Raw genomic sequence first — 25822 nt, forward strand, 5'->3', positions numbered from 1 at the left:
CTTATCCGAACCATTGAATCATACATATCTGATCAGCAGAAGCACGGCATTACTTTTCTCCGCCTCAAAAGGAGACATGCAAAGATAGTCGTATGAATGAAACCGTCCATCTTCTCATAGCTACCATAAGCTACGGTCCAATAATCTCAGTGTCAAGGAAGATCCCAAGTCCCAACTTTGCAACTTTCTTAAGGTGGCCAACACAGCATATCATCCAGTAAATGGAGGGTTCTGATCATCAAACCATCTCAGTATGTGGAACCACTATGCATCCCATCCGGATGCAAGCCACCTGTACAACAAATGAGTGAATCCCACTCGCGTCCACATCGATTATCCATCACCCGATCATGAAAAATGAGATTCCTCAAAAACCAGGCTGATCCAACAATCATCACATGGGCCACACCACAAAACAAATAGGCAAGCATCGAAGATTTCACACAAACACTGCAGTGGACCCCACATGCAATTAACTGCACAATTTTCTCCTCTACAACTAGTGTGTGAATTAATTGACTTTGGAGTTAGCAGAGGCAGCAAACACTGAAATAAAGGGCAAATTCCAGGCACCCCCGGAGACTGCTAAAACAACAGCAGCAGCCATTGTTTAAATCACAGTACCGATATGTGGATGACAACAAAATCACACGTCAAAAAAATAACTGTTCTGTTCTTATTGGACCTGACTGTTGAATTGGTGTAATGGACAGTTGAAATTATCATGGGAGGCCCGGTTTCCACAATGAATAACCACAGAATGTTCAATAAGTTGCACAACATCAACCTCCAAACAAAAAACCAGCAGCCTGCTCTTCATTACCATTGAAGAAATTAAGGGCTTGGATCACTTGTTCCCGTCCAAACCCAAGCTCAATAAGCTTTGCAACTTTGGCTTCGAAGTCCGGTCCCTGCATAAGGAAAAACACACGTCATATGCAAAAGAATCTAGTGATTTCAACTCTATATATGTACAATTGTCCCTTTCTTCTGTGTTTTTTTTCCTTACCCTTGCACAATGCCAATTGGAACTTGATTCACAGATTTATTGCAGCAACAGCTAAATTCGAAGTCTGGAAACCATTTACAGAGTGCTTGTTTTTGTTTAAATCATTTTATGGATTTGGAAAGCAGACATGGAATCCACAGGAATGGAATAGTGTGCATTCAATAAGGAAATCTATGTGAAAAGGCAAACAGTCAAACAGTGCTTCATTTCTGTTTAACGCATGAGGATGTGGGCCATACAGCTGTACAGCCCAACTAATGGATGGCCCACCTAGCTTCATTCACTTTTACATTTAGTGTTTACATTAGATTAGGACTTGTTTGGAATATGAACATTATTAGTCAGGGTATTTTTGTACTTTTTGGTTTTTTATTATTAATACAAAGGAGAAGAGTGAGGATGTCCAGCTCTTAACTCTTTTTCCTCTCTTCTCCCAACTTTCTCTTCATTTTCTCTCTTTAATCTATATTTCTACATTTTCCTTCCAGCAGTTCAAAATCAAGTTACGTCAGTGACACTGAATTCCACATTTGAAATGGAAAATGATTTCCACACCTTTTTCTTTTTTTTTTTCACAAATGGCATCAAAGAAGGATTTTGTGGATATTGTTTTCCTTTCAAAGGTAACGGAGAAAAACAAACATGCCCTTAGGGCAGTTCATTACAATAAAACTACAAAAAACGAAAAAAAAAAGAAAAAAAGGAACATATCATGTATAGTATGAAAATTCATATGCATGCATACAGCCACTGCACAAATGGCACACATGGACTGTAATATAAACTGGGAGAATCAGGAATCCACTTTAGATGGATGGAACTAACAAGTCACTCTCAACGGATAATCCTAACTGCCCAATTCCCAACTATCAAATGGACAGTAGAAATGAACATTAACCAATGGAACAAATGCAATGCACAGAGTCCACCCAAGAGGCGAGGATCATCCAAACAAAATCTGATATGAGTCTACATCCCATCTCCAATGGGCCCCACTATTTTGATAGTTTGGATTGAGGTGTACATATGCCACTTAGAGGTAATGGATCACCGCATTGCCCACATAAAAGAACTCAACCCATTCTGCTATTGGCTTCAAACCTTCATTTGGCTATGATGTCTAACGCACATGAAACTGAACAGAGGCAGAGCGTGAAAATAGGATGACTGCCAGCATGGATTGATTGTATGGACCAGTTTGCATTTATGATAATCACGGAGACACATTAATGCACTCATCACTGAAGTAATTGGCCTTGTGGACAGCTGAGAACACACACAAATCCATGCAAATGGTGTGTATGGACAAACATTTTTCATCAAAATATGATCTCATAGAGCACCCGCCAAGCATGGGGATGTGTTTTCCTTCACTAATCTTATAGACAGGTTGAGTATGAAAACAGGTGCAGATCGATCATAATGCTTAAAAATCAACTTACTCATTCAAGTATTCATGGGGCGGGTCCAGTGGGTGGACCACTGTCCACAAATCACCAGGTGGACAATCCCACCCATCCGAGTAGTGGACGTCTTCTATTTAATATTGACAATTGCCAAATATTCATAGGTCATTAACCAGATGGTTAAGATCATCCTGAAGGTGAGATTTTCCCATTGTGGATGGTCCAGAGTAGTATCCAGCAGATGAATTGTCAGGATCATGGATTATGTTTAACGTGCCCAATTTTTGTGGGAGCTCACGGTAAGGAGCGCATGTACACAGTGCACTCAATGGATAACCCCATAATAATGCCATGAAGTAACTGAATTTTCTACAATGAAATTATTAGAACTGAAACTACTTCTAAGAGTCATTAATTTTTACCTGTGCTGGACCACCGTGAGTGGTTCCTGCAAGCATGAAAAAAGAACCATGGCCAGTAGTCAATCACGATGGAACATTATTAGAAGAATAAAATAGAATGATGCACCTTGAGATCACAGTTTTAAGTATCATTTGACACAACTCAGTGTCACCCAAGCCATATTGGTTTTGGTGGGAGCTGTTAAAGTCCCTTGATATACAGTTATACACCATCCTCCAACGGCTCAAGTTTTTAGATCAAGTGGTTGTTTGACATAGTATCTGAGCAGGTCTTGTGTTCGAATCCCGGGAGCAGCAAATATGCCTCGGTAATATATTCTTCCACGGGGACCGTTTATGGTGTGAGTTTTGTGCGTCTCCTCCACCCTTGCCCAGCATGTTCCTGTGCAGGGGTGGAGTTAAAGTCTATATACATTGATACACCATATTCTTATGGTTCAAGCTTTTAGAGAAAGTGGTTGTTTATCAGGAGCCAGTCCGAGTCAGACCACCTATGTGTTAAAATCGGGTGACTTGGTTCCGACTCAGTCTGACTCATCATGAATTGAGACAAGCAAAACAAGTTTGGATGAGTCAGGATGATGCAGGACAATTAACCACTTTGCTCTAAAAGCTCGAACTGTTAGAGTATGACGAATTAATCCCTTTATCTCATAGCCCAGGCCCCACATCGCATGGGTTAGGACCTCAGCTGAACCCCCTTCGTGGACCCCAAATCACATGGGCCACCCACCCTGAGTGTGTCCCTGCATCCCACGGGCTACCCCACTTGAGCCCGGTGTAAAAATGCCCCTGCATTGCAAGACCAATATGGACCGAGTCGTATAGGTATTTCTTTCTTTCTTTCTTTTTTTTCATTTCGTCCAGGGAAACTCGTCTTTTATCGGGCCAGTCACATTGCGGGTTCAGTACAAGGAAAAGTTGCACTCCAAAACCAAGTTTTAAAACTTTTTCTTGAAATTAAATCACTAAAAGGAAACAAAGATGAGGTCCTAGGAAAGAAGGCAAGGAACTCATTCGAGTTGAAAATGTTTCAAAAATAGCACAAAAAGCATGCCAAGTTTGAGAAAATTTTGAAGCTAACCAGAACTGCCAGCTGCTGCAGGCAAATTTTCTTTCTTCTCTTTTGTTCCTGATGACCCCTGAAAAATCACAGGCAAATCTTCAAAAAAGAAAGAAAAGTTAAAAAAAAAAAAAAAAAACAAATCACAGACAACCAACCAATAAGATTAAAGACAGAATCATGCTAAAAGCCATCATCAGATATAGTGACCCAAAAAATTTGATAGCCTGGAATATATTAGTATCATAGCTGGCCAACATGAGGCAGTTTGCATGATTAAAAAGAGCCAAACTAAATTTGCCAACAAATAGTAATTTAACAATGTAGCTTGGCTACATGCTCCAGCAGTAACGGGCATGTGTGGGACCCACGTGATGTATTCAAGCCATCCAAGCTGTCCATCAAACATGTCACATCATATTACGCAAATTGCCAAAAATAGGCCTGATACGACACTCAGGTCAGGTTCACTCCAACACAGAAAAAATGTGAGACAGGACACCCACTGTTGATTTTCACAGGGCCCACCTAAATTGAAAACAGCCTGAGTTTGATCTGACCCTTCATCCAGGCCAGATGAAGCGTCAGAACAGCCTAGATTCCATGTACACAACATGGTGGGCCCTCCATGAAAATCAAGAGTGGGTGTTCCCACCCAAGTGTCACCCTGATTTTCAGAATCTGGGGGTAATATTCTCTGATGCATCTGATGGACAATTTGGATTTCATAAACACATCACGTGGGTCCCATAGCTGCCCCGTACCACTGTAGCCTATGGTGGCACCAGGACAATTGGAGTGTGCCCCTTCAAAGATTACAGCAATTTAGCACTGTGCAGGTCCAAGCTGTAATTTCGAGACTGATACAGATTCTTAGCTCTGATTTTGACAAAAATAATAACAGGACAGATTTTGATGTGGATGCATACCTAAACATCAGGGAAGATATATAATATACCTCAATTGCTAGAGAACTTTCTCAATAATTAAATAAAATAAAAAAGCCATCAGAGCATTCCATGTTACAAAAAATGTCCTAGTTAGAAGGCACTTTCCATTTCCTGTTTTTCTAAAAACATTTTTAAGAGAACTAGAAAGCTACATTATGGCTAACAAAATTAGCACACAAGAGTAAATTAAGATGGGAAACTTATCAGAAACATATAGTTGAGACAAAAAAAATATATATATTTGTAAGAGCACAACTAAACTTACTAAATGATGCACAAGATTGTATAGAAACTATTGTCATAATCAAAACAAATGGTTTCTGTTTACTTACTGGTGTTGATCCTGCGCCTCTAGAGTATCTTTCTTCATCAAGAAAATGTGATGGAATGTCCTTCTCTGAAAAATGGTAATCACTCTCAGTAGACTCCTCAAAAAAAGGTGTTGCATAAATGGTGAAACTATGTAAGAAGCATTGCACACCCTAAAGGAAAGTAAAGAGCACAATGACACATTACAAAGCAGAAACCATCAGGTAGTTCATGATTACTATTGGTTAGTTTCTAGCATACAAGATATGCAATAACCAACAATAGAGCAGGGAAACATATGTAAACCTTGCAAAAATGGCACTGAAACCTCTCCTCCCCCTACTCTTAAGACATTGTCCTTCAAATCTATTATGCACTGCACAAACTTACATCATTAGAAAGACATATCCATTCTGATAATAAACAAGAAATCAGATCTGTTAACCAGGTTACCTGATGCTTCCGGAGCATGTCTAGCCCAAAAAGGAACTCCATATTGGGAGAATCCAATACCATGAAGGAGCAAGGGTAAAATACGTTACCAATCTGCCACATATAAAACAGCACTAAGAGATAAAGGTTAACCTTGAAATATGTAAGGCTGTAGCATGCACCGACAAAAGAATATCCAAGTAAAACAAAACAAAGCAATCTGTGTTCAAAATTTTTGGCTGCACGTACAAAAATATTGTGGAACCAGTAAACTCCAATCATTTGCATAATAAAAATATTGTTCTTTCATTTCCAATGAGACAGTTCTACCAAGTAATGCAATGTGAAAAGGGGGAGGGAAGGATTTGAAATGAACACTTTCACCTCCAAATAATGAAAAGAAATTGTAATAATAGATTGCCACAAATAGGAGCCAATTGCAAAGGAACGTGGTTTGAAAAATGCTAGAGAAACACCTCACTACAATGCAGGGGCATTTTCACACCGGGCTCGAGTGGGGTCGCTTGTGGGATGTGGGGGCACACTCAGGGTGGGCGGGGCCCACAGGGGAGGTCTCATGTTCGAGACTCCTCACCGGAGGTGATTAATGCACATTTCACACCGGGCTCGAGTGGGCTAGCTTGTGGGATGTGGGGACACACACGGGGTGGGCGGTCCATGTGAGGCGGTACCCATGTGATTTGGGGCCCCACGAGGGGGGTTCGGCCGAGATCCTAACCCATGAGATGTGGGGCTTGGGCTATGAGATAAAGGGATTAATTCGTCATACTCTAACAGTTCGAGCTTTTAGAGCAAGTGGTTAATTGTCCTGCATCACACTGCCTAAATCTTGAGGTGCAAAGCAAAACACCCTAAGGACCATGCTAAGGTAGCTCTTTTTAATGAAGGTATATAGAAAGGATTTTGAGGCGATCTATACAACTAATATGAAGCATGCTTAGATCTTACCAACAGAAGCCCAAGTGGGAAACTGTGGAGCAGAGTTGAAAAGGTTTTCAGTAGAGGCATTCGATTTATAGTTGGAAAAAATGACTGTTTTTGGAGGGTTGCTTGGATGGAAGATGAAGCCTTCAAATGCACTTTTCTGAACCTCTACGAGCTTGCTATAGATAAAAAAGAAACAATGGAGGATTAAGCTTGCTATAGTTAAAAAAGAAATGATGGAGGATTGTTATGAGATCATGGGGGTGGTGCGGCATGGAAAATTAGGCTATGAATGAATCTTTTGGAGAGAAATATATGCTCTTCAGTCTTCACTAACTTGCTAAAGTTGGGTAATGTGGTCATCGAAAGCTTGGTTGAAAATAGGAAGGTTTGGAAATGGTTGCAAGTGGAGACGTTTCAACCAGCTCGTTCTTAAGGAACTTATCAAGTGTGAGAGTGCAGTACCTCCATGCGCTAATGCATGGAAAGCTCCTGCCCCCAGAGAGTAGAGGCCTCTGTTTGGCTGGCTACGGCTAATAAAATTCTTACTCTAGACAACCTAAAGAAGCACTTGTCCTTCCTCAGTACGTGCATGTGTAAAAGGATGAATCTGTGACCCCTCTTCTTTCACTGATTGGCTGTGAGAATGGCGTGGGCATCTATCCTCTCTCGTTTCGGGGTCTTGTGGATGGTCAACAATTCTATTGAAGACTTCACTGTTGGAGTGGTTGGGCAGTCTCTTTAAAGGGCACTAGGAGAACTTGTCGATGATGTCATTCTTTAGGGTGCTTTGGCTTGTGTGGAAGGAGAGGAATAGCAGATTTTTTTTTAGGGCAAGGAGTCATTGACTGAGCAAATCAACAGAAGAATTTGTGTGATCATTAACCGAGGGCTGCATCATTAACCAAGGACTGCATCATCAGCAATTCCAGGGAGTTTCTGCAGGAGGTAATGTCAAGTTGGGAAGATCTCTAGCAGTTTTTATAGGTTTTATCTGTGTGAGGTGTCTGGCAGCCGCGGAAAGTAGTAGTAGTGGTAGTGGTAGTGGTGGTGGTGGTGGTGGTGGTGGTGGTGGTGGTGGTGGTGGTGTAATAATAATAATAACAATCAATTTCCTAAGTTACATGAACCTGCTAATCCATGATGACAGTTTAAATGATGAGGGTAATTAGGGGACCATCTTTCCATGGAAAATAAACTACTACACCAACAACTGTGAACCCAATACAGTACCTTAAAATGGCTAATAATGTACTGGCATGGGGTCCTTGGAAGGTTTTAAAACACTTGTTAAAGATTCTAATTCAAAACCTCTCAACACCATTTTGATGGTATGAAACAGAATAGCAATGAAATATTAATGAATTACAAGTTCTTGTAGATTTCCTGGACACCAAATGACGTTTAAGATAGTTTTAAGTCCTGCAAATAAATGAGAGAACAGATCGAATGATGTCCAATAGTTCTAATTCCTATAAATAAATGATATCTAGATGTTTTCAATTTAATGTCAGCATACATTTTTGAAGTAATACTTGTAGAAATCTCAGTATTCTGCAAATCTTGCACTATTGACATATGTCTGAATGTGTACCACTTGAATGAATTATTAGAAGGAAGATACAGGTAAACATGCATGATTATCAGAAAAGAATAGATGCATGAGTTTCATTATCCATTAAAGTTAATGTTCCATAGCATGCAGATTATGCAATACAGGTACAGGAGTACAACAAGAATGATAAATCTGCTATACATATTGCTTTAGTAGAAGTCTGGTAAACAAATAACCTTAATTGGTGCAACATGGATTCGCCCCAGTATCTCTGTTTGACCAACTCCATGAGCAATCCCCTTATAACGTTGATCTAAGAGTCTCAATAACCTAGAAAAACATTGCCGAGTAAACCCAGGATCAGTGAACAGCTGTGCCTAAAGAAACCAGTAAGACTTGGTTGTGGATAGGTGAACCTCCAACATGCATATATGGTTAATGGCAAATGTTCACCCCCATCAATTCTGAAATTAAAGGAACTATAGTGGTAATAAACTGATTGAAGAAAATCCAAATGATGAAGATATTGCATCATCTGTTCAAATTTACTCATTTTTCTAGAAAACATTGCACAACCAGTGAACCAGAACAATACTTTAAAAGTGTTGCAGAATGATCAACCGATTCTATCAAGAGGTCCATCAATATCTCAATGCCTTTGCACATTGCTTGCATGTTGGACACTTTTCTCAAGGTGGAAATTCCGTGTGCTTGACATCACATCAACATGGATAAGAACACAGTGATATCTATGTAGTAGAAGACTTGAAATAATAAAAGCTTCCATTTTCAATGCATCAATGCTAGCCTACCTTCCATCTCACAAAACGCATGATAGGAGTTACAGGAGTCTTGATCAACGGGTTTCATCTACAAAATTCCACATGGGAACATTGATTGAAGTTCCTCAAAATTGCAACTAACACAGTAAAGCCAACATGACAAGGTCATGAAAGTTCTCTTCTAATACTGAATGCACCCAGCGTTCCTCTCTCAAGCAGCTTGATTTCTATCTTTGACAGAAGGATCAGGTGAATTTGATCCCTTTATTGAGGATGAAAACCAATTGCATGCTTGTGGAGAAAGGTTTCAGTTTCTACTCAAATAACCCCACAGTTCTCTGATCTATTGGTAATGGTCACAAAGCTCTACTTGTGCACATCACATCCAAGGCCCAGCTTCCATTGCAGTCTATCAGATATAAAATTTGTCTACTCTTATTATCATGGTGACTTTTTAAGAGACAGCAACTTTTGTTGATAAGAAAGAACAGGAAAGAAGCGTAGAGATCGCTAATATAAAGAGACAACCCAAAACCACCTTTCCTAGCAAGAGTATCTGCTACATCACTGGCTGCTCAAGAAATATGACAAAAAGAAGCGTCCAAGACACTAATCAAACTAAACATCTCATTTAATGATGCTTGCTAATCTCCAAAGTTCAGCCATAAATGAAACAAAATCTTTAGCTCCCAACAATTAGTGTCAAAATAGCCTCCATTAAGTAACAGAGAGTGCTTTGTATGTCTAAAACATGGCATTCATTGTGTTTTTTGATTGTCTTTTATATATATATATATATATATATATATATATATATATATATATATATATATATATATATATATATATATATTTATATTCTTCTTTTTTTTTCAGGATTTGCAAAACTCAAAATTGCAAAGCAAGAGTGTAGATCTAAATTCTTGACTGGCAAGCAGATCTTTCTGTAACAGATTCCATACCCTATACAACAACGGAAATTTCATAAAATAGTTTCTCCATAAAAGAGCTCTCAATACATCTGCATTTACAGAACATTGAGATATTTAATACAGGATTTAAGTTGCTAGGGTGAACATCGATAGTGCCAGCAAAATGCAAGACAAATTTACAGGAATCTTGTAGTGGCTGGAAGTAACTGAAACAGCCTTCTATATGAAGCATATGATCAATCTAGTTGCGTGTTCCTTCCAGTTGCATATCTAGTTATACTTTCTTTGAGTTGCTTTAATATCCTATCTGATATATCACACAGCAACTTTAGACATGACAATTACTAGTCAACCATGTAAAATAAGGAACATAAGATGGCATACCCACAACGCTCAGCGCAACTTTTAGATATTATTGTAGACTGTGCTCCACTATCCACGAATGCCTAAAACAGTGAAAACAGATAATAGCAGTGAAAAGACAGATTCTTATACCCTGTGCTAAAGAACAAGGAAAATCCAATTCTTTACAACCAAACAAATTAGAATCTCAGTGCAGACAAGAAATAGAAAACTATCAAAAAAGGAACAATAAATAAAGGGCATAAGATGTGCTCTTTTAAGACTATTAACTGGAATTAAACAAATGAAGTAAACCAACTTAATAGAAAGAACTGAAATAAATATCCGGTAGATAATCAGAAGTATCAGCCCACTATTGTTCAACACAAGCCAAACTTTCAGGAGTTCAGTTACAGAAGAGTATGTTTTCAGAGTGATATTCATTGATATTGGAGTAAGCCACACATCACCAACATACAATTTAATTACTAAAAGAGGAATTTCTTCCCACGGTTTCAATAATTTAGCTTAAAGTAGCAGCAAAGGACATTATTTGAATGTTTATCATAACTCTGCATTATGATGTAATGCTTAAAAGTAGCCAAAAGTAGTCTCCTAAGCTATACATGATGCATGACTTGAAGTTCACATTTTGCAAAGATGTCAGACCCAGTGGGTTGACAATAGGGATTAGGGATGCCATAATTCTCAAACTTCTCCACTGGAGCGGGTATGGCAAGACAACCACATTAAGCAACTAATAGATAAGAAGCATGCTGAGGCCACCAAAAAAAAATAAAAAATGCAACTATGGATCACAATGACTTTTTAACCTGTAAGCTTAATTGACAAGAAGAAGAAGAGAGAAGAGAGTCAAAGAAAGAGAGAAGAGAAGAAGAAAAAGAGAAGGGTTAGGGTTTGGAATACACCAAACGTTCCCACCCCTCCTTTTTATATTAAACTTAATGAATAATGATGAATACATCTTTTTAAGTAACAAAAGCAAAAACACCGCCTATACCCTTTAATAACAAAAGCAAGCATACCTACTATGTACCTAACCTCTAATAATGGAAAATATAATAAAATGGAAATATGTGGGCTGTACAGTGGTACAACCCACAATCATTAACAAAACATATTCCCCACCCAGCTATCATGGGCATATGTCAATGCACAAACAGGAGATGTTGGCAAGAAAAATCTAGTAGCATCAGCTGAAAGCAAAATTTTGATGCTGCTTCTGCATGCAACAAATCTTAGGGGCTCGTGCTCATCTTTGAAGCTTCCCTTTGTAGTATTGGGGTAATAAGAGGGAAAAATCCTGTGAAGACTTTAAAGATGCTAACAATTGGAAAGAACCATTTAAACGATCATATTGAGCCATAGTAGTGGAAGAGTAAATGTTGGAGCAAAGATTTCAAGTATTTTTGCAGTCTAAACTTCCATCCCCCTTATTTACCAACATAAAGTGGATTTTATTAATCTGAAGCACCCAAAAAAAGAAGAAAGAAAATAAAAGACTAACGATAAATGATAATATAAAACATAAGACGCATACAGATTATTGCAAAATCCTTCTTTATGTGAGAGAAGTCATCAGTGTATAGTCACTCAAAATGCATAAAGTGATTTTATTTTATTTTTGAAAGATAACTGATGTATATTAAGAGGAAAACGCAAAACAAAACAAACAACCAAACAAAGAGAGAAAAAGAGGGAAAAAAAACGAAAACAGCAACAGGAAAAAAAGGAGAGAAACTGATCGCTGAGATGGCGAAGGCATTAAGCTCCTAGGAATAAGAGATCTTCATCCTTTAAAGCAGAAATATTCGCGGCCCATTCAATCACGAAACGTTTAGCTTTAGAAGCTACAGCCTCTGCTGGACTAGAGCAGTTCCTAAAACATTTGTCGTTGCGTTCAACCCAGACAGCCCACCAATTGGCGAGGAAAGCCATTCTCCAAATCCTGGTCTTCTTCTTCCCAATCTTGATGCCGTGCCAGGCTTCAAGGAGAAGGTCGACAAAACCTGGAAAACACCAACAAATTTGGAAGCGAGAAAGAAACTCCACCCAAATGATAGATATGAATGAGCAATGGATCAGTAAATGATCAACCGATTCCGAGGATTTTATACAGCAAAGGCAGATATTGGGGAGCACCATCCCTTTCTTCGACAAGTTATCAACCGTGAGGATTTTGTTTTTCGCTGCCAACCAACTGAAAGCTACAATCTTCAGAGGGGCTGAGTAATACCAGACATGAGCAGGATATTGATCAGGTAAGAGATTCGAGGAAGGATGGGGCTGATTGTAGAAGGATTTGACAGTGAAGGAGGATGATTTATGCAGCTTCCAGATGATTCTATCTTCCATTTCCTGATTAGAAGTGACTTTGTATATGCATTCCAACAGATTCACGAGCTCAGGGATCTCCCAATCCTCCAGATTTCTTCTGCACCTCAGGTTCCAAACTGGCTTGTTGTTTTTGGAGGAAAAAACATCAGCCACTGCTTCTTCTTGGTTGGAGGCGAGGCGAAACATTAGCGGGAAAGAGTCTTTTAGTGGTTTGACAACTCAAACGAGCCCCAGCATAAAGTGATTTATAACAGGTTTGACAACTCAACCAAACTATTAGCGCAGAAAACAATAAGCGAGCCCCAGCAGAAGATGGAGCCAAAGGAGACGCACTACAGGGTAGCAGGAGGAAAAAGACCGACATAGCACTATTGATGTTCCAGTCAAGCATCCCAAGGATGTCCTACCAACAATCACAACCCTAGGAGAAGACGTGACTAGTCTGAGCACCTGACTGCTACTGGACCCATAAATGGTATACACTTTTTTTCAGATTCATGTAGCCAACCCAAATTAGTTGGGATAAGGCTTAGATGATGATGATGTCCATAAATTTTGTCAATACTTCTATATTTGATTGAACCAACCGATCCATAACAATCATAGCTAACTTATACATAAACATGCCAATGCCAAAAAAGAAAAAGAAGAAGGTAAAACAATATAGTTAGACGTGTGTTGGTGTCAAAAACAGATGCAAGATGTCAGACACACCTTCCTCCATAACCCAACCCATAAATATGTTGTCCATCTGCTTATTATCCTTGAAATAACATTAAAAATTCATGTGTGTGTATCATATTAGGATTAGTGCAAAATAGCATACAGAGTAGAAAAGCACATCATTATAATAACATAAACAATAAATAACTAATAAAAAAGATAAACTCAAATATTATAAGAGCCGAACAGCATGTTGGTTAACACCCAACACTCATGCCCAAATCGTAGAATTCTTGTGTTGTACAATACAGTTCTTCAAGTGTGCTCAGCCAAATTGCTCTCACACATTATCACCAGAAAAAAAAAAAAAAAAAGAAGGCATACAGAAACCATTACAAATCTTACTTGTCATGCAAAGAATTTAAACAGAAAGGGAAACGATAGTGAGATCAATTGTGCCTAGACCAAGGAAAGATAAATAAGATATAGTGCCTTGACCTTCAAAGGTACTCCATTGACTTCCATATCCACATATAACATGACCTGAAAAAACACAGAATTAAGCCTGGACATGGAAAAACTAGAGATCACACAACCAGTAGGAGATGGCTCATACCACCCGTGCAAAAGCTTCAGGATTGTGCTCTAGTGCAGCAGCCCAGTTCTCATCAATTCCTTTCTGCAATCCACAGGAATGGTAACAAGAATCAAAGTAGTGAAAACAAGACCACAACTTTCTTAAGAAGATATGATACAATACTTTGATAATGCCAAGATACTTCTCAACAGAAAAAGGGAAAGGAGTAATGTTTTCTAGTGACCCGATGTCCCTTCTCAATATCGACATGCAGAAGACTATTACATGGCTTAGAACATACAATCAGAAACTTCTTCAGATTCTTGGCAGAAGGTTTTGACACTTAAACTTCTTCCTTTCCAAAATTCAGCGGTAACTTTGGAGCAGAAACATGAAAATATATATCAGGCTGGTATAAGCTCACCCAAAAGCAAAGACCCATCAATCGAGTAGACAAAGTACGCAACTCATGTCCTAGCAACACTGGAAGAGAGAATAGCAATCTTCCGATGAATAAGGATCATTGATAGACAAATGCCAATATATAACGTGAACTGTATCAACCAAATTGTAGACTTCAACAAATGGCAAAGGGGAGAAGAGAAACATGTGGGTGTGCACATGGACATGCCCAAGCCCATGAATGTATGCGAGACAGATACGATGTCCTTATCAAGGGTGAAGAGCAGGAGTAACCCATCAGGCCTAAATAGCATTGCCTGAGACTACAAATTACTACTACTTAAAAAAGGATAGAAATTTCTCCAAATGTATACACTATTGGCAAAGGACCTTTAATAAATTAAAAAAGCAATGCAACAATACATAAAAATGAAGTTCTACAAGAAAAACATCATTGAGTTAGAATACTATGAAAACATCTAAAGAGTGTCAATTATCATGAAATGTTCAATTTCTAGATAGCCAAATTCAACCATCGAAACACCAAATGATAGAAACCACCTCCCGAACAAGAAAAAAGAAAAATACAAATCATATTCCTAAACTCGCACCACCTACTACAAGCTGCAAATTGATTCACCAATTCTGGCTAGATTCACTATTAATTGCATTGAGTCCATATTTCCAGCATCCCACATAATGGAACCCAGAAGAGAGAAACAACCATAAACCAAGTATCCATGTACAGGCATGAGTAATGATACTAACAAGTTTAATAGGTTACGCAACCAGTAAAGATAACAAAAAAAAGTACTGACCTGCCGAATAGCAGCTTCAATTTTTCTCTGTGATTCAACATCAAAAGGATCTGCATACATGAGTGCCTGCGAACCAGAAAAAAGAAAACCATTAATGAATTGATCGCTTGTGTAACAGATATTCCAGCCTAGAACATATTACTTCTGTCAATAATCTTAAGAAACAGTAAATCAAGTTATCAAATTCAGTTTCAGAGGGAAACTAGCCTAAGAACCAAAACTGCTATAACAAATTCAGTTTCAGAGTGAAACTAGCCTAAGAACCAAAACTGCTATAACAAATTCAGTTCAGCTAGATCAACGAGCAGTATGGTGACGAATTAATTCATTGAGGTCCTGAATCACAAGCTATCACCTATGATCAGATTGGTGGCCCCCAATTGCAATGAGATCAGATTGGTGGGCCCCACAGGAGATGAGATTCGATTATGACCCCACATGAGTGCATTGTTTGTGTGTGTACTGTTCACATGCGCTCATTGTTCATACATCTGCATTGGTCAGATGCAGAGACTGTTCATCCATACACATAAATGGGTTTTGTTTTTTTTGCTTTTTTTGGTTAGTTTCCTCTATAGTATAAAACTTGGTTAGCAAGCAAGGAATTGGAGTTTTAGTTAAATTAGGAAAGTGCAATACCATATTCTTCTTCTTTTTTGAAAACCGATAATCTACAGCCGGTTGTATCCTATCTTGTGGGCCCCACATTCAAGATCACTTGGTGAAGAAATCGGGCAGCCACTCATAAGGCAAGCCACACCCTCAAAATCAAAGCATGCCCTATGGTCACCCCCTTAGGCCCATCTAGACCCACTGTACCACAGCAAGACAGACCAATATCCCATTGTAGGGCCCAACTGTGCTAATTTTTGGACTGTTTATTTATAGATTTGGGAGGACAAAAAGAAGGATTGCAATTTACTGATGTGATTGCAATTTACTGATGTGATTGAAGATAAAGGGATGTGATTCATGTGATTGAAGATATGGGGGTTCATTTAGAGATATAATTAAGATTACTTTCTATGTTTGCTTTTACTATTTATTAGGCTCTTACCATCCTACGTAGATTAGATTGGTTAGAAATAAATTATGATTGATTTAAATCAATCTCTTAGTTGGGGGGATTTTCATTAAAGATCCATTTAGGGTCTATAAAAGGGGAGGTGGTGGAGTTAGTCAGTGTTCGAAATATCGGTATCGCGCTATGTATCGCACCCTTGGGATACAGATACGTATCGGTTATCGCACTGGATATATCGTTTGTATCGCATAATGTATCGCACTTTTTGGGAAACATGGGGAAACATTGAGAAAATGGTTGAATTTTTCAATGAAACTTCATGGATTGTTAAAAAGGACCTTAATACACACTTTTAAATCATAACATCTCAAAAAAAAAGGTGCACATAATAAATTTTCTTTGTATAAGGTCCTAAGTTATGTGATGTTTAATTGAACTAATGCAACTATATTTAAATTGAATGCATGACATTTATAAATGTATGGAAGACATGTATGAAAACACAACCAATTTATTGAAAAACAAAAGAAATAAAAATGGATAAATATACATATAAATGATAGGGACGTTGTGGCCTATACCGTTTCATGCGCTAGAAACTTAGATAGGGCCCACCGTGATGTTTGTGAGAAATCCATCCTACCCATTTGTTTTGTGAGCTCATTTTAGGACATGGTACCAAAAATGAGCCGATCAAATACTCAAGTGTGCTAAAAATGTGAAGATTGAACGTAAACAATTGAAATATTCGTGGGGCCACAGAAGTTTTAAATTAGGTAATATTTGTCTTCTCAGTTCATCTCAGTAGGAATGACATTATAAACGGTATGGATGGCATTTAAACATCACCGTCGACCCAGGGAGGTTTTAATGGTAGGAATTTCCCTACCCACCTTTTCCTTTAGTGCGGCCCACTCGAGTCCTGGAACTTGCTCACTTTTGGTCCCAAGTCCTAAAATGAGCTCACAAAAAGGATGGACGGGGTAGATTTCTTACAAACATTATGGTGGGCCCACCTAGGTTTCCAATGCGAATTTCCTGCCAAAGGCTTTCCAGGAAATCCGCATAAGTGGATCGGCTTGTGTACCACACATCACCTTGGTGTGTTGATGTCAACAAGTTTTGTGGGTCCCATCATGAGGTATATTTTATATCCAAACTGGCTGTCCATTTGGCAAGCTAGTCGTAACACTTGAGCTGAAAAATAAGTCAGATCCAATTATCAAGTGGACCACACTGCAAAATGTAGTGGAGGATTGAACGTCTACCATTGAAACCATTTTGGGGTCACAAAAGATTTGGATCAATATGATATTTTTTTTTCCTCTTCATCCAGGTATGTGTGACCTCATGAACAGATTGAATGGACAATAAATGTTATGGTGGGTCCTACAAACATTTTAATGGTGAGAATCATTGTTCCCGCAGCTATTTGTGGTGTGGTCCTCTTAAGCTTTGGATATGACTTATTTTTAGGGTCATGATCTAAAATGATCTCGCCAAATAGATGAACGGAGTGGATATAATAATACATCATTATGTGCCCATGTAACTTTGATCTCATTTGAACCATTTGTATAACTCGGAGCGTCAGCGCTCGTCTTCTTACAACACAACCTGTGTGGTACATCAGCCCGTCTCGTGGGGTCCACCTTGCTGTATATATATTTTATCCAGGCCGTCCATTTATTTTTTCATATAATTTAAGAATATTATTCCAAAAATTAAGCAGATATAAATTTTGGGTGGGCCACACCAGAAAAATTAAGCAGATGCATATCATTTAATGGTAAGTGTTATTAATCACTGTTTGATGTGGTGCGGTCCACCTGATATTTTAGTGTGTTTGATTTTTTGGATAACATCATAAAATGGGCTATAAAAACGAATGAACAGAGTGGATCTACAACATCTCATCGACGTGGTCCCTGTATCAAGCGTAACACCCAATAAGTTAGTTTCTCATGTAGCACCAATCCACCGACTGCATTTACGGGTGCGTTTTATTTTATGCACTTAGTAAAAACCGTGGGACCCACTGTGATTTATATATTTTATCGACTCCTTCAATCCATTTTAATAGATAGTTTTTGGGCTTGATCCCAAAATTGAAGCACATTTAAAGCTCAAATGGACCGCACCATGGGTAACAGTGTCAATTGAATATATACCATTGAAAAATTCCTGAGGGCCACTGAAGTTTGGGATCAAGCTTATATTTATGTTTTCCCTTCATCCTAATGTGATCTAATGAACAGGTTGGATGACAAATAAACATCACCGTGGGGCCTGGAAAGCTTTCAACGGTTGAAATCATTATTCCCACTGTTTCATATGGTGTGGTCCACTTCAGCTTGGATATGCTTAAAATTTGGGATCAACCCCTTAAATGATCTGTAAAAACAGTTGGACGGCGTGGATAAACCACATACATTAACAGTGGGCCCCACGGAGTTTCATCAGTACATCAAAGCGTACGAGTAACTCAGTACGCAATCGGATTTCTAAAGGGATTTCAGCGGAGGAAGCCGCATTTCGAAAGAGGGAAGAGGGTTCCGGAGATTCCGAACCCTAAAAATCTCAAATCTTGTCTTCAATACGCGCGATTTCTCGTCGAAATCTCGGTTGCAGAAATCCCTTTGCCGAAATCTTCGTTTTGATGCGAAGTCTCCGTTGGATTCAAAGAAAAAATAAAGAGGGAAATCGTAATTACCGCCGTTGATGGAGTGGCCCATCAAATTCAACCTCCGATCATGCAATCTGAGTCTACAGGTACTAAAATCCTCCCTCCAACTTTTCCTCTGTTTTTTTTTAAAATATTTTTTTTATGATTTTTTGGTAATTACGAACCCCACAGATCCAACGATGAGTGATGGTATCGATGATATCCACGATATCGATCATAATGGGGCGATATCCTACAATATATCGCACGATAAAATCATTTTTTCTCTTTTTTGGAACTTCCGAGTGGTTTCGTGCGGGTTTCGTCTCGCTGGACAGCGATAACGATAATATCGGCCGATAGTATCGATATTGCGTACACTGGAGTTAGTCATTCCAATATTTTTCTTGGTGTAGGAGTTAGTCATTCCAATATTTTTCTAAGTGTAAGTATTTCAAGTATTGTAAGAGAAGAAGTTTAATACCAATAAGTTCACTCCCTCTCCATTCTAAATATTCTTGTGGGTCTACTCTTGTCCATTTCTTTGTGATTTAGGTGTAAAGATCTCATTGACTTGATAACCGGGTTGCATCAAGATTGTGGGGTTTTTATGGTTAATGAGGAATTTTATTAGAAGCAAAAAGAAAGCAAATAAGATGCAATTAGCAGTGTCAAAGAACGCCCCAACCAAGCAATGAGCAAAAATAAATACAGAGGATCCCGAGCAAACAAAAAATTAAAAACAAAGTAGCCGTGATTGCTTCTTCTATTGTTGAAGATTCGAAGGATAAAGGATCACACTAACAGCTATGGCCTTAGCAAGAGTGATAAGACTATCCACCTTGGCATTGGCTTCCCTAGGAACTTACTCAAAAGAGACTGATTGATTCACACGGAGTTCCGCCATTTCCTGGATTAAATCTGCAAGCTTCCACATAAAGGATCACCCAAGAATTGGCATTTGAAGAATCCCCTTAAAAATTGCCATGAATAAACGAAGTCCACAGTGAATTTAACAGCTTACAAAAGCGTTGCCTTGGAGAAATTGGAGTCAATATATGACCAATGGCACTGAGAACACAAACATTACTGCCTCCCACACCCTTCTGGCCCAGGGTTACCCAAAGAACACCATCGAAGATAATCTTACTATAACCAAGAGGAGAATTTTACATTACACTTCGCCCAAAGAACTAAGGGATTAAAAATCCCCTTGCTGCTGAGGACCCTTTTATTTCTCTCTAGCCAGATGGACCATCATGTATCTTGCACTATCACACCTCACATCAAACTTATGAGTCCTGATGGATCCCCAAGGTGCCGCCATCCAAATATCAATTAGAACCAGCATAGACTCCAGAAAAAACCAAAGCATGCCAATTTGGTTATCAGAACTGGAAATGCTGTAAAGCCATTTTCTCTTCTTAGATGCAACAAGAATCTACCTTCATCTTCCATAACTTGAATACCACTCTAAATAGATGGCGAGGTGTGATGCTCTCCAAAATAGTGGTGCAATGCCCTAATTCTTGTGCAACCAGGCCATTTGCACGCATGAAATCAAAAAGGGATTCAAGGTGGGCCCCACTTCATCACATGTCACTTGGCCACACGTGTAGACATTGTGCTTATATGATTGATAGGACTGGTTATCCTATTGCTCGATTTCATTTTTATGAAATTTTAATGACTGAAAAACCAGCCTCCATTAGGGTGAGCATTTTCATCCTTTCATTACTTTTTGGGCATCTCTTTCGTATCATGCAAGAGCTAACATTAGACATGTGAAAGCATGATGTTACTTCGTGAATAAAAGTTGTTTTTTGTGCTTTTGCCTTTGGAAGAAAAGAAGATGGTGGTTTTATGATCTCTAGTATAGACTAAGGGATTGATGGGTTTGCCTGCAATCAACACTCTTCTTTTCTTTGATCCACCTTGCATCTCAGTTTTCTAGCTGTGTTAGGTTCCATCCTTTCTACTAGTGTGATGCCCTAGAAGACTGTTTGAACTTCATTCAACAGTCCATTTAACTGTTTTGAACTTCTGCAATTGTGTGTAGTTTATAGGAAGGATTGCTACAAACAATTACTTCAGATCTGATGCATAAATTTCCAATTTGAATTCTTTTCATTTCGGTTTCAATTTCCATTCTGTTTTGCTTCACTCCTCTCAGTGAAACTGAATTTCACGCAAGCAACTCAGTCATTCTCTAGCAGAGTCAACTCAGATTCTGCAGCTTTGATTCCTTGCAGTGAATATAAGAAGCATGTCAAGCCACACAACAAGCAGCGCTCAGTTCCACTTAAAACTAAATCTGATCAAACTTTTGACAATTTTTCAACTGCGGAACATCTGTACAACTAGAAGCATTGGTGAAAAAAAGAAAAAAAGAAAAAATCTAACAATTAATTTCAATATTTGCAATGGAAATAGAAGAGCCAGCACTTTTTTCCTAGAAAGCCAAGCTAGAAGAACATGTGAACACTGTAGTGAACTACTTACAAGCTCTTCCTCTTGTCGTCGTTGTAACTCCATTTTTTGCTGATGACGCTCCCTTAAAAGGTTCTGCAGGTTCTCAATATTGTCCCCAAGAATAGCTTGTGCTAATGGAGGATCATTCTACAAGTTGAACAAATACTAATGAGGGTATATGAATTCCAAATAAAGTAATGGCATACCAAGAATGAGATATTACAAGTCAAAAGGCTGGATTTAATGAAACATTTGAGATACAGAAAACCGTTGTTCTTAATCATAACTGCTCACAAAGCATCCACCTCTATAAATTTTACTTCCTCTTGGTACATTGCAATAAAAAAAAATATACAAAACAGGTTTTTGCAGAAGCAGAAAAGCTGCCAAGAGATAAAATTAGTTACCAGTGGTAATTACAGGACATATTACATAACAAAAAAGAATCCATAACGACTAAATTGCATAAAAAGAGGGGCTAACATTTTTCAGAATGGTAAATGAAAATTTCTAAATCAAGGAAACAAAAACACATGAAAACAAGAGGTTGAAGAGTCATCTAAGCCAACCATTAAGAGTCATTTCAGTCACCACGCCTACAAGGATCATAACTCTAGAAAAATGAAGAAGAAGAAGAAGAAGAAGAAGAAGATGGGAACATAATTCCAAACCATATATCTAACTAATATGGTACTTGGTTTGTAACCCAATGTGCCTTTTGCATGGCTTTCCTATGACATGAGAAAGTCCAATCATTTGCATTCAAACAGTCATTATGGAATTACTTGATCAATCTAATAACATTCTGTTGGCGTGCTTCAGTTAGTACCAGCTTTACTAGTATGGAGTCATCTTTAATCCATTTCCTAGAATTGAAGTTTCTCAATCATTAGTAAAGTTCCACGGTGTAGACACAACATTTTGGCATCCATCCATTTTTTCCCATATTTTCTTCTTTCTCCTTCCCATTTTATGTAGAGAGCTCTGGTTTTGAAAGCCGATGCAAGTTTGTTTTTCTTCTTTTTTTCTTTTTTTGGTTTCGTTTTACTTCCTCCCTGTAAGATGGTGAACGTGAGATAAACCCCCCATCACCGCCCTACAGATGCAATCTTAACGCATCTCTGTCTCATCCAGAAGAGATATCTCCCCTGGCAATTTCCTCGGGAAACAAGGGATCTTAGATCTGCACCAGAGGAGACTCCAGCCCCACAATATCTAGCTAGAAACCAGCCTAGACCAGCCAAAACTTGCCGGAAACACCTCCAGATCTAATTTTCAACGTTGTGGAAGTGCACAAGGAACCTCCCAACGACACCAGATCTCACCGGAAACCATCCCCTGATTGCTGGATCTTGCTGGAAACATTTCTAGACTAGTAGCCTATGTAATAGACTATTAGATAGGGCTTGATTGTAATCAACCTATGTAACAGTCTATTACATTGTGTCTAGGGAATTTTGTACTCTCATTGCCAGTCCCCAGCCCAGATAAAGGAGGGTTGCATAGGGTTGGAAGCCAGCATCATGAAACCGAACAATATGACACAGACAAGTGGAAGACTGAGCTATAGAAAGCTGCCCCTTTAGGATTAGATAAGCCAAACCTAGGAGACTATGGAACATTGCCTGGGATCGCAATTTGTTGGTTTTAATTGCCCAAACTTTTTCATTTTTTAATCTTTTTTGTTTTCCTTCAACCTGATTCTGTCTCTTTTTTAGAGAACAAAAAAGTACAGAATCAGTTTTGAAAGAAAATGAGGGCTAAACCTGAACCAGCTGCCAACCCACTACTTGTGTAAATCTTCAGATTGGCCAACAGACATATTGAAGTTCATACAAGTTCTGTGAAAGCATAATAGACTCTAAAATTTATGGGAACCTTTACAAATGGAAAGAAGACCACTCATTATGTGCAAGTTCTGACAAATTTTGACTGTGGACTGTAACCTGCCTTACCTTAGTAAAAGTATTTACCATGAAGGAAAAAAAAAAACTTTTGGTTAGATTATCAATCAGTCCACCTAAATTTTATTGTCTTTTCTAGTGGCCTGTGGAAACTGGCAACCCTCCTAGAGAAATAGAAAGAAATGGATGAATCCAAACGTATTACGCAGTAAGGTCAGCGTGTGTTCTTCAACCAAACAGAAGTATTTTGTGATAGTAGAAATAAGACAGTCAATAAAATTAAAAAATTAATTTTTTTTTTAAAATAAAATAAAATTAAAAAAAAAAAAAGGATGACCCAACCTACCTGAAGTAGTTGTGCAATCATATCTCCATTACGCCGAAGATGCTGCTGGAAGGCCTCGGGATTCACAGCAGAGCCATCTGGGTTAAAGCTCAAATCATTCGTAGGAGCACTGAAATAAATGGATTAAAAGGAATCAGCAATAAAAAATGAATCCAAAATGCCACTTCAGATGGACAGAAGAATAATTCAAAAGAATAAGCCATGAAAAGCAAGATGTATAATAAAACTAAATTAAATGAAAAAGCAGAACTATGCATGCCAAGACAAGAAGCTATCAAGGCTATGTTTTTCATCGCATTAACTGAATGAATTGCAGAGTGTGTTCCAACAAGTTCTCACAGGCTCCACATAAACCTTTTTCCATTGTTTCATGGAGAAGAAAACATCAAAAGTTGATATTCTCTTCTTCTTCTTTTTTCCCTTGAGAGGCCCAAATGTTGATATTCTTTCTTTTTGCCCAGAGCAAAAACAGAACCTATCAACTCTCAAAGTCCATTCTCCTGAAGACAGACACAGAGACGTAAGCCCCACGTTGCCAAGAATTGTCAGAATCAAGAAGCATTTCTTAGTTGTTTAGCCTATGAAAATGGCATAAAGGCATAAATGTATAAAATTATTAAAGAAGATGTTAAAGAAGGAAAAGCTACCTTGTGCCTGGCAAAATACAATGATAACTAGCATAACATCTTAAATAAACTGTAGGATGAGAGAAACAGCAGCACAAGAGTAACAAGAACATAACTACAATGGAAAACGAACAAAAAGTGCGTCCATGGGTGCAAATAGGATTCAATATGCAACTCCACAAAAATCACCTGGGGAACTAATGGGTCATTTGGATACATCTAAATATCACTTGAATTTTATTTTAATTTTTCTTTTCCATGGAAGTTTACATGGTTAGAATCTTTAAAAGGACGGAAATTGGACCTATGGAAAAAAAAAAAAAAATTCATAACAACTTGGAATTTGCATTCTTTCTAAAACCCCTGATGCATGATTTCATGGAATCCTTTTCTTTCCCCTTCTCAGATCTCTTCCTCTATATCACTAACTCGTTGTAGAGTTCCAAATAGTTTGAAATATAAAAAGAGATTTTTGGATTTAAAGGGGGAAGAGAAAGTGCAATACCGAGTTGCGGGTGAAACCGTACTCATCATCAACAAGTCTCCTTCCCCAACACCAAGAGAACTCAGACGCTCAGTGTTCCTTATCTCCTTCCCATTGAAAAGCAACTGCTGCTGCTGAAGGGATACACGAGTCTGCGCGCAGGGAAAATCAAGCAATTAACAGCAAAATAACCAATGAATTATGTGATACTCTTGCAGTGTAGTGGACCATACGCATGCAGTCATACACCATCTCAATCCAAACCGTCCAAACTGTGGGCCCTGCTGTGGATGGAGCAGAACCCAAAATATTAAACTAGTCCACAATTTGATCGGATGACCGGGATTATCCATTCATCACAGCATTCGGGTTACACCCCGCCACATGACGCCTTAGATTGAGACACATGTTTACCAGATGTACACAAGTATACCAAAAGAAAAAAAAAAGTGGAGGATTAGCATATGCCCCCATAATTCGACAGAAAGACCCTCTTTTTATCTACTTCTGGTGATTGAAACAACACAAAACTGTACTATTTGCATTATCAAGAGTAGAGAGAAGGTGTATGTATAAAAAAAAGATGGGCCTAAATATCAATTCTCAAGATTTATCAAATAAATAGAAAAAACTAACAAAAGTAAAATCTTTCAGGAAATCTAACCTCCACTTCGAGAAGCGCTTTTACATTCTCAACCTGTTATACACAACATATATCATCAATAAGTAGAAGAAAATCAGAAAAAAATCGAATAATCAGGACCGTTAGAGTTAGGGTTTTTTATAGTGGTAGATGGGAATTGGAGAGCGTACCGATTCATCACGATCGACATCTAAGGTGATGAATTGCTCGTCGGCTGTCATTACTGTGATCTTCATCCTCCCTCCCTCCCTCTTCTTCTTCTTCTTCTTCGATTAGATTGGATTTCTGAAAATTAGGGCTTTTGGAAGGGATTTATGAAGCTTCTCTCTCAGTAATTTCTTCAATTTTGTTGACTTGACTTGAGAGAGAAGGAAAGAGAGCTGAAAAGGCAAAGAAAAAAACAAAGACACAAGAAAAAGGAGCTACATGACACTCGGAAGCCGATTGCTCGCTGAAAAGCGTACTGTGTAAATTCCGTGGGGCCCACCGTGGATGTATGTGTCTTATCCACGCCGTCCATCCGTTTTTTCAGCTAATTTTAGGGGTTGCGATTAAAATGCAAGCATACCAACACCTCAAGTAGACCATATCACTGGAAAAATTGAGGATTATTACTTCCACCGTTGAAACCTTCCTAGGGCCCACAGTGATATTCATTTATCATCCAACCCGTTGGTAAGGTCACCCCAGACA

General features: G+C 38.5%; 1 protein-coding gene across 2 annotated transcripts; it reads right to left on the reverse strand.

Annotated features, from left to right (window-relative positions):
* Nucleotides 1–653: 653 nt before the first annotated feature.
* LOC131255989 (protein DNA-DAMAGE INDUCIBLE 1) lies at nt 654–25506 on the reverse strand. Of its 2 annotated transcripts, XM_058256959.1 has the most exons (16): nt 25300–25504; nt 25151–25183; nt 24508–24638; nt 23377–23485; nt 21157–21273; nt 14966–15031; nt 13785–13847; nt 13667–13711; nt 10190–10251; nt 8328–8421; nt 5613–5705; nt 5466–5535; nt 5183–5247; nt 3922–3979; nt 2838–2863; nt 654–911 (listed from the first exon to the last, which is right to left on the reverse strand). In XM_058256959.1, the coding sequence occupies exons 1-16, from the start codon at nt 25363–25365 to the stop codon at nt 783–785; spliced, it is 1227 nt and encodes a 408-aa protein (XP_058112942.1). In that variant the 5' UTR covers nt 25366–25504; the 3' UTR covers nt 654–782. The 2 variants fall into 2 exon arrangements, with proteins under 2 accessions (XP_058112942.1, XP_058112943.1); XM_058256960.1 differs by lacking the exon at nt 2838–2863 and having other exon boundaries at nt 25300–25506.
* Between the last annotated feature and the right edge of the window lie 316 nt (nt 25507–25822).

Source organism: Magnolia sinica, chromosome 9, assembly GCF_029962835.1.
Source record: "Magnolia sinica isolate HGM2019 chromosome 9, MsV1, whole genome shotgun sequence".
Taxonomy (NCBI): Eukaryota; Viridiplantae; Streptophyta; class Magnoliopsida; order Magnoliales; family Magnoliaceae; genus Magnolia; species Magnolia sinica.